Consider the following 12,910-nt stretch of genomic DNA (forward strand, 5'->3'; position numbering starts at 1 on the left):
TGGGGAATGGGGTAGGCAGATTTCTGGACGAAAAGCCGTATGGTACCACTGTAGAGGGGAATAATGGCGTTCTTCAAGCAAGTTCGGGGCGTAGGACCTGCGTAGAGTTGAACATGAAGTGATGAAGGGCGCCATGTCATAGATGATCTCCGTGTGCGGCGCGTCATGGATCAGAATCACATGCCGCGCGGAAGTACAAGACGCGATCGTAACCTGACCCCAACGCCCATGAGCCAGCGATGAACTACCTTCGCGGCGCAGTCAGCGCTATCAGCGCCCCGTATCAGTACTACAAGGAGCTCCCGCCCCTGAATCCCTCGACGCTCACCGGGGCAATCGATGTCATTGTCATACAACGCCCCACCGACAACGGAGACACTGAACTCGTTTGCTCCCCCTTCCACGTACGGTTTGGGAAATGGCAGGTGCTGCGGCCTGGGGAGAAGAAGGTGCGCGAATATGTCGTGCACTGAGATCATGCACTAACTGTGGCGTAGGTAACGGTCGCGGTGAACGGACATGTCATTCCGTACAACATGAAGATCGGTGACGCTGGCGAGGCCTTCTTCGTCTTCGAGACAGATGACGACGTGCCGAACGACCTTCTTACAAGCCCTATCCTCGAGCCCACGCGCGCGGAGGACGAGAAAGCGAAAGCGGAGCCAGGACGATTTGGTGCCAAGGAAGATCCGGAGGAGAACCAGGATGTAGACGATGGACAGGCTCCGCCTCTTAACCAGACATCACCCGAACCGGAGCCCTTTGACCTGGATGCCACGGATGGCACTGCAGAGGCGCGCAAGCCGCCCCCCTCTCTGAATCTAAAGAGCACACACTTGCCGTTCCCTCACTCCTCGGGGCTCCTGACACCATCCACGCCATCGTCTATGTTCAGGATGGACGAGGACCAGGACAAGCGCGTCGATGAGACTTTGAAGAAGTTTGTCCGTCACGAATCGTCGACGGCGGACGTGCAATATAGCCATCGTATGACACGTCCCCGCCTACTTCCTTCACCTTGCTTACGCTACTTGCAGATATGGCTCTTGACTCTGAGGGGTACCACGCTGAACATGGTCGCGAGCGCTCTGATGATACTGTGACTGGAGATGAGCGTGAACCTGGACCTTCATCGCAGCCCTTCCCGTCGCCACCTGTAACGGGTATGTAAGCTCCTCTATTCGTCTTACCGCGCTAATTCCGCGTCAGAAAATGGCCGCCCCGGCATGACGCATGTGAAGTCCGCTTTTGCCGACCGTGATGAGTTCGACGTTCCCGAGAGCGAGGCCAGCAACGATGACGGCCCTATACCCTTCCCTCGCGCCACTTCCGAGCCGCCGCCCGATGTGGACGAACCCTCGGATGGGTATTACCCTCGCACACCCACCCAGCAACATCCTCACCCACAGGAATATTCATGGGACTGGGGCGCATTCCCGCAAGCCTCACCAATCAAGCCGTCGTTCTCCAGGAGTGGCCGCGTCGAGACCGGAAAGGACTTAGGAAAGCCCATGACACGAGCGGACTTCAAGGGGAAAGGCCGAATATTTCCAGAGGGTGGCCTCGACGCTGTCGACAACCAGAGCTTGAGCGACCGCAGGCTCATTCGTAGTCGCAGTGTGCCACCCGATGCAGATGTACCGCTCAACAGCCAGGCGGATTCGTCCATCCCTAGCATTACTACACAGGATGCTGATGACGAGGAAGATGGCTACGGTTCAGGCGGCATCCTCCGACCGAGCAAACGACATCCTTTTGGCTTCGTCGTCCTCATAGATGGAAAGCGTGCCACATTCGAGCTCAGTTTGGTCGATGACCCTGGTATATTCCACGGACTCGACGAGGTGGACGCCGCACGTCGATTCGAGGAGCATCGGGTAGACTTCGAGCGCTTCCTTAATGACCCCAGTGTCGTGCAGGACTCCAAGCTGGTACTGCGCTGGTCTGGTGATCAGTAAGTTGCTTTTGCTTTTCTGTGGTGAACACCTTCTGACTCAGAGGCAGGTATATCACCCGAGCAGACGGCTCTCCACTTATGGACGCTCTCGTGCGCTGGCGTGATCTAGCAGTCGCCCATCGCCGACCCTCTCGACCCACCTCACCCATGTCCGACGACGAAGAGGGCGCCAAGTCCGATAATGAACAGCCCTCCTCTCTCACCAACACCGCCTCAGAATCCAATCCTACCATCGCGAAGCCGAAGCCCACCTCAACATCCTGGGTCCAATGGTGGCGTCGCAGCCAGAGCAAACCCTCTGCGCCACCGAAACAGGGCGACATGATCGCTGGTCGCCCCGTTCTGAAGGAGACGGCCTCCGCGCCGGTGGACGACCCATTGATACACGAGCAGCAGAAGCTGGCGAAGGACATACAGGCGACGGACACGGCGCCGGCGCTACCATCGAGCCCGGTGAACGTGACACCTTCTCCACCGAGCTCGCCTGCAAATGAGCAGCCACCGAAGCGATTTGCGAAGACGTTGCGGTTGGGATCAGATCAGTTGGTGGGAACTGACGTTTTTGCGAAAGGATAGTGTTGACCGTTCTGCAGAAAGCCCTCAACCTGCACTCAGGTGCCAACTCCATCACCTTCTCACTGTCCACAAGCGGCGCAATCGCCTGCACTGCGCGGATCTTTGTGTGGGACTGCACGGACCTGATTGTCGTGTCCGACATCGACGGTACAATCACCAAGTCAGATGGCTTAGGGCACGTCTTCGCCATGATTGGCCGGGACTGGACGCATATGGGTGTCGCGAAGCTGTACACCGACATTGCGCGGAACGGGTACAAGATCATGTACTTGACGTCGCGAGCCATCGGCCAAGCGGATGCGACGCGCGACTATCTGAAGGGCATTCGCCAGAACAACTACGAGCTGCCAGAGGGGCCAGTCATAATGAGCCCCGATCGCTTGCTAGCATCTTTGCATAGGTGAGTACCGCACCGTTATTCAAGGATTCAATGGTCTTTGTGTTGATGTACCTTTCTCAGAGAAGTCATCATGCGCAAGCCTGAGGTTTTCAAGATGGCCTGTTTGCGCGATATCCAGCGCCTGTTCGGCGAGGGGCGAAAGCCATTCTACGCCGGCTTTGGCAACCGGATAACGGATGCCTTGTCCTACCGTAGTGTCAACATCCCGAGCTCGAGGATATTCACGATTGACTCCTCGGGCGAAGTGAAGCTGGAGTTGCTCGAGCTCGCTGGGTACAAGTCCTCGTACGTCCGTCTCGAATCTGTTCGTGAGCTTCTTTCTGACCTCGCGACTAGATATATACACATGACGGACCTGGTTGATCAGATGTTTCCGCCGATCCATCGCAAGTGGGCGCCGGAGTACACCGACTTTAACTACTGGAAGCCACCGATTGAGGACTTCCCCCTACCAGACCTGTCGCCACCTTCTCCGGCTCTCAGCGCGCGGTCAGACACATCAACGTTCTCGCGCATACGCAACTTCAGCCTCGTCAGCTCGCGCTCACCACCGAAGCCCTCGACACCACTACCTGAGGCAGAGCGGGATGGCTCGCGATCGAAAGAGCTGCGGCAAATGTCGTCCTTCGAGCGATTGAGCTCAACGCTTGGCTTCAGCTCGAGCTCAAGCTCGACGGCGGATGCTGGGCGCCGAAGTGCGAGCCCAATGTCGCGCTCTTCGTCTTCGTTGACGTTCGCCGAGTCCGATGAGGACCTGAGCGATGGGGAGGAGCGGAAATACCGACGCGAACGACGGACGAGCATGCCTGGTTCTCTGGACGGCTTCGAGCTAGACGAAGCCGATGAGGAGGGTCAGGAAGAGGAAGGAGATTACGGCGCGGAGTACGATGAAGAGGGAGAGCACGTACCGCTGACGGAGGAACCGGAAGAGGCTGACCTCGACGACGACCTGCTCGCTGCAGACGAAATGAAGAACGTTTCTTTCCTGTGATGATTGGGACTATGACTGGGATGTACACGCACTAATGACTACAGTACTAGTATCACTGCCTGCAATATCTATAATCTGCATGGTTTCTGTGACGGGTGCTATCTTCAGCGCCGGCATGCCAAGCGGGACATGCTGCGTACGCAGCCGAGCCGCTTAGCTGCTTGCTTCCTACATTCGAGATGTCGACCCTTCACAGTTGTAGTGAAGAAGGCCTAGCAAGCTATACAATGGCCTGCCTCGCTGGCAGCTAACGTCCCTCGGGAGATGGTAAGCAGCCATCCGTGTCGCAAGCGTGCCGAAACACCGGCGGCGAAGCTTGCCCTCTGATCTTGGACTTTTGTTCTCTGCCTCCTACCTTGCCTCTGCCCGATACTCAGTGCTGGGGGCTGAGGTGGTTCTGCTATCCTGTGCTCGCCTGTACCTATAGGTTCAGGAGCCTGACGTAGCACGAGCGACACACCTGCTTCAAGACGGCACCTCTCCACTCTCCATACTCTCCCCTCGTTTGCGTCTGCATATTCTGCAGCCTTCGCACAAGCCATCATGTCCAACTTCACGCTGGTGGATCCCAAGGGATGGGAGTTTGACTTGCATTCGGTGAGTGTCGTGGGCTCTGCTGGTCGCCTACCTTAACCTTCATCTGCAGGTCTATTCCGCATACATCGGATACTTCCAAGTCCATAACATCCCCTGGTGCGTTCGCATACCAATAATGCTGTAATCCCACTGATCCCCTCCTTACAGGTATGAGCGATCGTGGGGTCACTGGTTCTCCTCCTTCGAAGAGTTCCTCGCATTCTCCTGGCCCGTCATCACCGTCACAGACTCCTGGACCGGCCGCGCACACATAGTGACCCGGCTCACCTCCATAGGCGCCTTCATCAAGATGATCAAGACCCGGTGCGTGCCCTCCGCGAAATGAAGTGCCATCCGCCCGATCTCATCCATCTCCACCCTTCCCAGATTTGGTGAATCTATACCTCAGGCGCCCAACATCCTCCAGGTTACGCCGTTCGAGACGTCGACAAGGCATCTGCGGAATGTGAGCGACTATGCGACGTACAAGAAGCTGCATGCGACGCTCCCGGCGGCGGAGCTGAGCGCGTTGAAGGCGCGTATACGGGCGGGGGAGCCGCATGCGGTGAAGAAGTTGTGGGACCAGAAGGAGAAAACGTTCCTTGCGATGGACTTTGAATGGAGCGAGCGCAATGAACGGAGCTGCCTGGAGTGGGGCTACGCTGCGGTACGGTGTGGGCACTTGGATAGGTGGGTTTGGCTAATTCCTCAAGGGAATATTTAATTAAACTGGTTCAGTCAAGGTCGCTGGCCTCCGGTACCAGAGAAGAACTACAGGTAGGTCAAGTTCTTTTGGCCGTCAGAAGCGACTAATGGCTGAACAGGAAAGGTCATTACATCGTCGGTGAATACGTCGACAAGGTCATGAACAAGCACTTCTTGAACCATCCGTGGGAGGTGTGTCAGTCGATATGCCAGTTTCTTTTGACGATCGAACTGACCGTATGTTAGTACGCTGTGCGTGTCTTCGGCACCAGTCTTGCTCCTCCAGCGCTCATGATGCATAGTTCGGCGACAGTCAAATTGTGTCCAAGTCGAAGCTACCAGAGCTAATCACATCGATAATCAGGTCAGTATTGCCATACCCTATAGAGTGATACTCATGTTGACGCGCATATTGTTTCTCGCTAACAGTAGCCTAGCCAGTCCGGATTCCGAAACTCTTGGCAACGTGTTGGTCGTCATAGTCCACGGATACGGGGATATATCCAGGATGGAAGATATCGGGATTAGTGAGTCATTCGCCTGCAATGTACCACTGATACTCAAACTGTAGCAGAGCTCCCGCACAACGTCTTCATCCTGGACGCTGCCGCTTACGAGCGCACCTTGTATGCTGCCGGCGTACGCGGAACCATGATCGACCCGATGACGAATATGCCACGACAGCCAGGCTCGACGCTCGCGCCAGAGAACCTCCTCCGCACCTTTGCCATGCCGCCGCTCACAGTAGCCGAAGGCACGGTCGTGCTTCCGCCACCAAAGCAAGCGCAGATGGTAGCCTTTCTGAGCGCCTGCCCTCCTCGGAATGCCGGCAACGATGCCTTCATGCTGCTGTTTGGCACGCAGATGCTCCTCGATGGCGCTCGAACGGAAATCCCAATCATCCTTCCCAAGATGCGCGCGAGGCCAGTGAGCATGATGCCTGCCATGCCTATGGCGGGCTTGCCTGCGATGATGACGGGGATGTCGTTGGGACCTCCAATGGCTGGGCGACCGGCGCTTAGAAAGAGCGCAACGTCGGAGAGGTTGCAGGCGATGCAACCGCAAGACCTAATTCGCGACGATGGACAGTATCTGAGCATTGGCAGGTCTCGTTCTCCTGGACGTAGGATTAGCAGTGGTGGGGTTCACGGATGATCGGTTTCCACATACGCGAAAGGACTACTAGCACGGACTTATGCCAGACACCGCCGTTTGGACCTCCGCTTATCGATTCACTCCACTGCATTAGCTACCGGACGGACAACTCGTATTTATTCTCCATCGACTCTTCTACTAGCTCGCACCATCTAGGCTACGCAACCTGAATTACTTGGCAAGTTTATTGTCTTTGTGGTTGTTGTGCGTAATGGGTCCTTTGTCCAACAATGTGTCGCCATCACGTCGATACCGGTAATCACCGCCACGTGTCTCTATGCTCATTGATTCACCGTGACTGGCTCCTTGTTTCTTACCCCCACTTTCGCCACCTTCGACTCAACGGTCTAAAGAAACACAACATGCCTAACACTGTAACCGAGCTACAGAGTAACATCGTAACGGTCCTCGGTGCGACCGCGCCAAACGCTCCCGCCAATGGTTCTCAGCGTCCCAAAGGCAAACGACCTAGCCGCCGAAAGCCCAAGGCGAACAAGGGCGAGGAAATGCCTGCTCAGGATGCCCCCGCTAAAAAAGTCAAGAAGCTTCGAAATAAGGCGGCGGAGAAAGAAGATGCACCGCACGATCCTGCTGTTCCCCGCGACTTTGGCATCGTAGGACGCGCTGCGAAGGCAGCAGTGGCTGCTGTAGAGAAGATCGGCTTTCCGGCTGCCGTCTTTGGTAGCATGGCTTGTGGCCTATACGGAAACAAGCGAAGACCGAATGTGAGTGGCATTTGCATATAAATCCGTTCTATCTGAGATTTATGGCCACAACTCAGGACGTTGACATTCTCATCTGCGTCCCGCCCGACTCAGGCTTGATCGCTGAAGATATCAAACGGAAGATCCTTGACGTCAATCCGCGCAACTTCTTCCTCAAACTCCCTCGCGATCCAGCAAACACCTACCGTAAACTCTACTACCGCGACGAATACATGGGACCGGAATGCAAGGTCGACATCCTCATACCCGGAACGCTGATGCTACCGTTGCTCGCCCCTTCGCAAATCACACGTATAGACGACATACCTGTTGTCCCTTTCTCTGTGCTGTTGTTACAGAAGCTGCAGGGCTGGGACGACCACGGGCGCGAGGAGCAGGGCTTCAAGCGCACGAAGCAGCAAACGGATGAGGGCGACCTCAGGCGCATGATGGGACTCGCGGCAGCTCGCGCTCTTGCGGCGGGAGTATTACCCTGGGACGACAAGGCTCTCTTTCCCGCAGAGTTCATGCAGCTAAGCCGCGAGCGCGTCATCGCGTACAGCAAGAAGTTCCCGGATCGTGCTGCATGGTGGGAGAAGCTGGGCTTCGTCACGAAGGCGCCGGAGACGGGGCCAACGAAGGAAGATGCCAGTGCTAACGGCAAGGCCACTACTGTAGATGCTGTTAATGATGCAACCGAACCTACCCAGGCATAAACTTGTCCTCTTATCACAACTGCTGCCCGAGCGTTCCCTCACCTTGCCCAAAATCGCTGAACGGGGGGCTATGACACCCAATGAAAACCAAGCATCACTATATAGCCCGGATATTACAATAGAGGTATACAATAAAGATCTACCTTGTACCGACATGTGTACCACAACGGGAGATGGTCGAGGCCTAGTTTAGGAGGTGCCCAGTGTGCCGCCTCTTCGCAATGACCTTCTGGAGCGAAGCCTTGACAATGCCAACAGCCTTCTCCGTGTCCTTCTTGGAGAGCGCGGCAGTCAGCACAAGGCGGATGCTCGGCCGGGGCTCAACGATCTCCTGGCCGCGCAAGCGCTTCGCCTTGCTAATCATGACACCCTGCACGAGCGCGTCCTCAACGACTTCCTGCAGCGCGCGCTCCTCGTCCTCGATGTCCCAGTCCCAAGTGTTCGCATCGCGCGGGAGCACCGAGCGCGGGTCGCTGTGCTTGGGCTTCGTCGCGGTTGCGGGATGCAGCGTCGCGCTAGCCTTCTCGCGCTGGATGTCGTTCGCGCTCTTAAGGAAGATGTGGATCATGGGCGACGCGGGGTGGCTGGGGATGCTGATGCCGTCGACACGCTCTAAGACGGAGCGCGCAACGCGGACGTTCTCGCGGAGGGCCTCGAGGGTAGAGGGGCTGTTCTTCAGCAGCTCAATTCCCTCCGAAGCAGAGACGGCGAGCAGGGCGGGTGAGGTGGCAGAAAAGACGAAGGAGGCACCGTTGTTGCGCTGGTGGTCGATGGCGATCTTGGAGCCGGCGCAGAAGCCACCGGAGGAGCAGAGGCCAATAGCGACGCTGCCGACGATCATGTCGACCTTGCTCGCGGGGACGTTGTAGAGCTCAGTAAGACCGCGACCGGTGCGACCGACAGTGCCGAAGGAGTAGGACTCGTCGAGGATGAGCCTGTACTTGTGCTTGTACTTGAGCTCAATCTGGGCGGAGGTGAGCCAATTGATATAAATACAGACTTGGAATACGAACCAACTTCGGCAAGTCAACCATCTGTCCGTCCTTTTCGAAGATGCCTTCCGTGATAATGAAGCGACGGGTGAGCGGTGCTCGCTTCTTGCGCTGCTCGCGGTCCACGGCCTCGCACACATCGTTAAGCGACTGCAGGTCGTTGTGGTCGAACCAGCGAACGGTCGAGCGCGAAATCTGAATACCCTTCTGGATAGCGAAGTTGACACCACGGTCCGCAATGATGATATCTCCACGCTTGCAGAAGGAAGCAATGACAGAGGGGATAGTGCTGAAGCCCTGCGAGTAGAGGATAGCAGCCTCGGTGCCGAGGAATTCCGCAATGTTGTTCTCCAGGTCGACGTGGACGTCGAGAGTACCGTAGAAACCTGCCGGACCGCAGCTGCCAAGACCGTACTTGCGTAGGGTCTCGATGGCGCGCTCCTTGATGTGCTCGTTGCCGGCGAGGCCGGTGAAGTTGTAGCTGCATAGGTTGATCGCGGTCTTGCCCGTGCTGGCTAGTTTGGGTTTGGGACCATTGGGACCGGCAATGACAGGGACGGCGGCAAGTTCATTCTGCTCGCGCTCGCTGAGGGGCTGGCCGAGGGGCTCAGGGGTCCACTCGTCTACAAGCTCGTCGATTTCCTGCACGCCTTTAGCCGCGGCTATAGCTAGCATCCCGTGCTGCGCACCTTCTCCGAGAACTCGATGAAGTGCTTTTCCGAGCTAGAGCGTGTCCTCCGCTGGAAGACAGTCCGAATGGCAAAGATGAAGAGAATGATCTCGAGCAGCGTCCGACCAGGGTCGTTCTGGTGGGAGCTGCGAACATAACGCTCGACGATAGCAGACCCTGGCAGCTTGTAGAAGGCTGCCTCCACGGTCATCAGACCATTGGCGACGGTAGTAAAGAGCGGCTCGAGCGCGGGCGGCACGGTAGACATGTTGGCGGGAACGTCGACGTCGACGACAACGGCAGCGACGACGGAGAGCGGCAGAGCCTGTCGCGACTCACGTTATGGTGATTTGCACGGCCCGCTCGCGTGCGCCGCGCGTGGACAGTATCTCCTCGTCCTCCGCGGGGGAAGTGCTCGATCGCAATCATCCTTCTCGAGCTTTCCTTTACCGTGTAGACTACAACTTGTCCTCAACCACCATGTCCTCTCAGCGTCCCCTTGTGTTCTTCGATGTGTCCATCGGCGACAAGCCAGCTGGCCGCATTATCTTCGAGCTTTACAACGACCTCGTGCCCAAGACTGCAGAGAACTTCCGTACGTACGCTTCTCTCAACCGCGATCCCACTCTTGACGCGTTCCCTCTCTACAGGCGCGTTATGTACGGGTGAGAAGGGTGTTGGGAAGGCTGGAAAGCCCCTTCATTTCAAGGGTAGCAGCTTCCATCGCGTAATCAAAGGGTGAGTACGCTTCATCCGCTTTCTACCCACCACGGATGGAGAAACGAACGTGTCAGGTTCATGTGCCAGGGAGGTGACTTCACTGCTGGAAATGGTATTGAACCATCGTGTAAACTGTGACTACTCGATGCTGAAGGAGAATCTGCAGGGACGGGCGGCGAGTCAATATATGGCGAGAAGTTTGAGGACGAGGGCTTCCCCGTAAAGCATACCAAACCGTTCCTCCTCTCCATGGTACGTGCTGCTAGACGAGCCCACCTACTTCTCTCTGACTCGACTCATAGGCAAACGCTGGTCCCAACACGAATGGAAGTCAATTCTTCGTCACGGTAGCAGCTACACCCTGGTTGGACGACAAGCACGTCGTGTTCGGTGAAGTGATCAAGGGAAAGACTCTTGGTCAGTAAACCTTTGAACTCCTCTCTTTCGCTTCCTCATCATCACACAGTTCGTCAAATCGAGAACACGCCAACCGACAAGAGCGACCGCCCAAAGCTCCCTGTTGTCATCGAGGACTGTGGTGTCTTGTCTCGCGATGATCCCTCCCTGAAGGCTCCCCAAGCTACCGATGGCGACAATTACGAGGACTACCCTCAGGACGACACGCGCGACCTTGAGAAGGACCCGGCAACCTGCTTGCAGATTGCGAAGGACGTCCGCGAGCTGGGTAACAAGCTCTTCAAGGAGGGAAAGGTCGCGGAAGCGTTGGCGAAGTACGAGAGTGAGTGTCTTTGGTCTTATGACCTTTGCCTCAACTGACAGGCTGATCAGAGGCTCTGCGGTACCTCGACTACCACCCCGTCCTACCTGACGGCACACCACAGTCGCTGAAGGACGAGTGGGATGCCCTCCTCACCCCGCTGTGCTTAAACAGCGCCCTCGCTGCGCTCAAGATCCAGCCGTCAACCCCAGAGAACGCGGATACCGCCATCGCGTACACTTCGCGCGCTCTGCGCCTGTTCAAGTTGAGTGATGGCGAGAGAGGTGAGCACTTTTGATACGTTTCCCTCATCCAACCTGTTACTGACAGCCTCTGCAGCCAAAGCACACTACCGCCGCGCCCTCGCCAACATCGCCAAGAAGGAGGACGAGGATGCCGAGCAGGACCTCGTAGAAGCATTGAAGTACGCGCCGAACGATGGTGGCATCCAGGCCGAGCTCAACCGCGTGCGCACTGCCCGGAAGGCGAAGCTAGAGAAGGAGAAGGCGAAGATGCGTAAGATGTTTGCATAGATGTGCAAGATGTACGCGTAGAGTCCGCGACATATGCAAACGGATGGTGTAGATATTTGGTTAGGGTGCATGCGAACGAAGAAACGACAACATGTTGTACTTATGAACAAACAGTACTAGTACTATCAATGGACAATCTTGTATATCTTCCATACCCTGTGCGCTTGGCCGGTCTTCCGTTTCGCGGGCCTTGCAGAAAGGCGGCCGAGCTGGAGGATTGTCAATGTCACGATTCAAACCATGACGTTAGATTGCATTGTAACATAAAACTAACTACGGAGTAGGTAAGTGGGTAGGTAGGTAGGTAGGTGGAGAGGTAAGGAGGTGCCTACATGGTAGAGAGGCCAGTAGGTAGAGAGGCAGGGAAGTAGGTAGTATGCAGTTACAAATATAAATACAGCGGATGCTTTCGGGATACATATACAAAGGCGCAGGAAAGAGTGAGGTGGTACAGTGAGAAGGCACCTGCCGCCCTGAGGGCCTCCTACACGAGATTCACGAAGCCAAGAGCCGTCAGTCCGCGACGCCAGTCGCATTGCTCTGCGGCGCAGCGTTGGATGTCCATGATGAGTCCGTTCTCATCGACGAAGTAGGCACCGTGAAGGTCGTACTCCTCCCTGCGAGCGAAGAGCTGGCTACCGCGCTTGATGCTGCGCGTGCTGGTCCGCGACGCGCGGCGCTGGACGTTGGCGCCCCCCGTCCGATACCCGTCCTTGCAGTGACCCATGCCGAATGCGGTGGCTAGGTCTTGCGCGGACTTGAAGCCACGGGAGGAGAATACGAAGCGCAGCAGCGGTCTGATGCCCTGACAAGTAAGTCGGCCGAGGACAGTGTGCTTGTGCGCAGGGTCCGAGTCCTCGAATGCCGTCGCACACTCGTCGAGGATGCGGGACAGCCGTTTGTCGAGGCTGTCATTGTCGATGCCTCGCGCGGCGACCACAATTTTGAGCTGCTCATTGTCCAGGAGGTGCCTGTTGTTCAGGACGAAGCAAGCGAGGTCGGTGAGGGCGCCCTCGGGAAAGGCGGTGCCGGCTGGCACGACGCAGATGAGGAGCTGAGTGAGTTTTGTAACAGACGAGCTAAGTCGACGCATAATCAGCTTCGAAGCCTCCAACACAGCAAAAGATGGTTACTCACGGTTGCGCAAACAGGATTGTGTTCAACGTCTGTCCGGTACGTGGCTCGGGGCGATAGTTTTCGTTCTCAGTACGTGAGGGCGGGCACGTCTTCACGAAGGCGGTCCAAGACAGCCCTCGGGGTATATTCGGGACGCTATGGCGCACGTTGGATATGAACACGTCGGTTGCGAACTCGGCGAAGGTGGTCGTGAGCTCGTCCGCCGCCTCGACCATGCGGTTACCGATATCGTGAAGCTTGTAAACGGACATGTTGATGAAGATTTCGTTCCGGTCGTTAGAGAGTGTGTAGATGGAACTAAAAGAGGGGTCTGTCTCTGCGCAGAGGTTTTGGGAAGCTCGCAGAGAGAGCGTGCGGGCG

General features: G+C 56.6%; 6 protein-coding genes across 6 annotated transcripts; 4 read left to right on the top strand and 2 right to left on the bottom strand.

Annotated features, from left to right (window-relative positions):
* The first annotated feature begins 212 nt into the window (after positions 1 to 212).
* On the top strand, positions 213 to 4,049 carry SCHCODRAFT_02622575 (LNS2-domain-containing protein). The gene is made up of 8 exons (XM_050345126.1): positions 213 to 449; positions 498 to 987; positions 1,038 to 1,163; positions 1,210 to 1,954; positions 2,005 to 2,503; positions 2,551 to 2,933; positions 2,994 to 3,218; positions 3,270 to 4,049. Exons 1-8 carry the CDS (start codon positions 240 to 242, stop codon positions 3,922 to 3,924), a joined length of 3,333 nt encoding a protein of 1,110 aa, XP_050200546.1. The 5' UTR covers positions 213 to 239; the 3' UTR covers positions 3,925 to 4,049.
* A 160-nt stretch (positions 4,050 to 4,209) lies between these two features.
* Positions 4,210 to 6,662, top strand: SCHCODRAFT_02622580 (uncharacterized protein). Its single transcript, XM_003036606.3, has 10 exons — positions 4,210 to 4,521; positions 4,571 to 4,617; positions 4,669 to 4,824; positions 4,888 to 5,190; positions 5,239 to 5,277; positions 5,325 to 5,397; positions 5,452 to 5,457; positions 5,508 to 5,569; positions 5,635 to 5,732; positions 5,780 to 6,662. The coding sequence occupies exons 1-10, from the start codon at positions 4,468 to 4,470 to the stop codon at positions 6,358 to 6,360; spliced, it is 1,419 nt and encodes a 472-aa protein (XP_003036652.1). The 5' UTR covers positions 4,210 to 4,467; the 3' UTR covers positions 6,361 to 6,662.
* A 23-nt stretch (positions 6,663 to 6,685) lies between these two features.
* On the top strand, positions 6,686 to 7,849 carry SCHCODRAFT_02747669 (uncharacterized protein). Its single transcript, XM_003036607.3, has 2 exons — positions 6,686 to 7,085; positions 7,142 to 7,849. The coding sequence occupies exons 1-2, from the start codon at positions 6,723 to 6,725 to the stop codon at positions 7,778 to 7,780; spliced, it is 1,002 nt and encodes a 333-aa protein (XP_003036653.1). The 5' UTR covers positions 6,686 to 6,722; the 3' UTR covers positions 7,781 to 7,849.
* A 115-nt stretch (positions 7,850 to 7,964) lies between these two features.
* SCHCODRAFT_01165990 (PLP-dependent transferase) lies at positions 7,965 to 9,653 on the bottom strand (the record flags this gene model as incomplete). Its single annotated transcript, XM_003037968.2, has 3 exons — positions 7,965 to 8,744; positions 8,794 to 9,414; positions 9,462 to 9,653. 3 exons carry the CDS (start codon positions 9,651 to 9,653, stop codon positions 7,965 to 7,967), a joined length of 1,593 nt encoding a protein of 530 aa, XP_003038014.1.
* Positions 9,654 to 9,911: 258 nt separating this feature from the next.
* On the top strand, positions 9,912 to 11,565 carry SCHCODRAFT_02622587 (uncharacterized protein). Its single transcript, XM_003036608.2, has 8 exons — positions 9,912 to 10,037; positions 10,093 to 10,180; positions 10,237 to 10,274; positions 10,329 to 10,414; positions 10,465 to 10,579; positions 10,629 to 10,901; positions 10,952 to 11,164; positions 11,220 to 11,565. Exons 1-8 carry the CDS (start codon positions 9,923 to 9,925, stop codon positions 11,411 to 11,413), a joined length of 1,122 nt encoding a protein of 373 aa, XP_003036654.1. The 5' UTR covers positions 9,912 to 9,922; the 3' UTR covers positions 11,414 to 11,565.
* A 332-nt stretch (positions 11,566 to 11,897) lies between these two features.
* SCHCODRAFT_02666810 (uncharacterized protein) lies at positions 11,898 to 12,801 on the bottom strand (the record flags this gene model as incomplete). The annotated part of the gene is made up of 2 exons (XM_003037969.2): positions 11,898 to 12,492; positions 12,551 to 12,801. 2 exons carry the CDS (start codon positions 12,799 to 12,801, stop codon positions 11,898 to 11,900), a joined length of 846 nt encoding a protein of 281 aa, XP_003038015.1.
* Between the last annotated feature and the right edge of the window lie 109 nt (positions 12,802 to 12,910).

This window comes from Schizophyllum commune (assembly GCF_000143185.2).
Source record: "Schizophyllum commune H4-8 unplaced genomic scaffold SCHCOscaffold_5, whole genome shotgun sequence".
Taxonomy (NCBI): domain Eukaryota; kingdom Fungi; phylum Basidiomycota; class Agaricomycetes; order Agaricales; family Schizophyllaceae; genus Schizophyllum; species Schizophyllum commune.

What these genes read in the sequence shown, in the direction of transcription:
- SCHCODRAFT_02622587 (XM_003036608.2), top strand. Translation starts at nt 9,923, where the DNA reads ATGTCCTCTCAGCGTCCCCTTGTGTTCTTCGATGTGTCCATCGGCGAC. An exon ending in CAAGACTGCAGAGAACTTCC is followed by an intron (nt 10,038 to 10,092) that starts GTACGTACGCTT and finishes CCCTCTCTACAG; the next exon opens with GCGCGTTATGTACGGGTGAG. An exon ending in TTCCATCGCGTAATCAAAGG is followed by an intron (nt 10,181 to 10,236) that starts GTGAGTACGCTT and finishes CGAACGTGTCAG; the next exon opens with GTTCATGTGCCAGGGAGGTG.
- SCHCODRAFT_02747669 (XM_003036607.3), top strand. Translation starts at nt 6,723, where the DNA reads ATGCCTAACACTGTAACCGAGCTACAGAGTAACATCGTAACGGTCCTC. An exon ending in GAAACAAGCGAAGACCGAAT is followed by an intron (nt 7,086 to 7,141) that starts GTGAGTGGCATT and finishes GCCACAACTCAG; the next exon opens with GACGTTGACATTCTCATCTG.
- SCHCODRAFT_02622575 (XM_050345126.1), top strand. Translation starts at nt 240, where the DNA reads ATGAACTACCTTCGCGGCGCAGTCAGCGCTATCAGCGCCCCGTATCAG. An exon ending in GGACGTGCAATATAGCCATC is followed by an intron (nt 988 to 1,037) that starts GTATGACACGTC and finishes CGCTACTTGCAG; the next exon opens with ATATGGCTCTTGACTCTGAG. An exon ending in CTCGCTGGGTACAAGTCCTC is followed by an intron (nt 3,219 to 3,269) that starts GTACGTCCGTCT and finishes CCTCGCGACTAG; the next exon opens with ATATATACACATGACGGACC.
- SCHCODRAFT_02622580 (XM_003036606.3), top strand. Translation starts at nt 4,468, where the DNA reads ATGTCCAACTTCACGCTGGTGGATCCCAAGGGATGGGAGTTTGACTTG. An exon ending in GGGAGTTTGACTTGCATTCG is followed by an intron (nt 4,522 to 4,570) that starts GTGAGTGTCGTG and finishes CTTCATCTGCAG; the next exon opens with GTCTATTCCGCATACATCGG. An exon ending in ATCAAGATGATCAAGACCCG is followed by an intron (nt 4,825 to 4,887) that starts GTGCGTGCCCTC and finishes CACCCTTCCCAG; the next exon opens with ATTTGGTGAATCTATACCTC.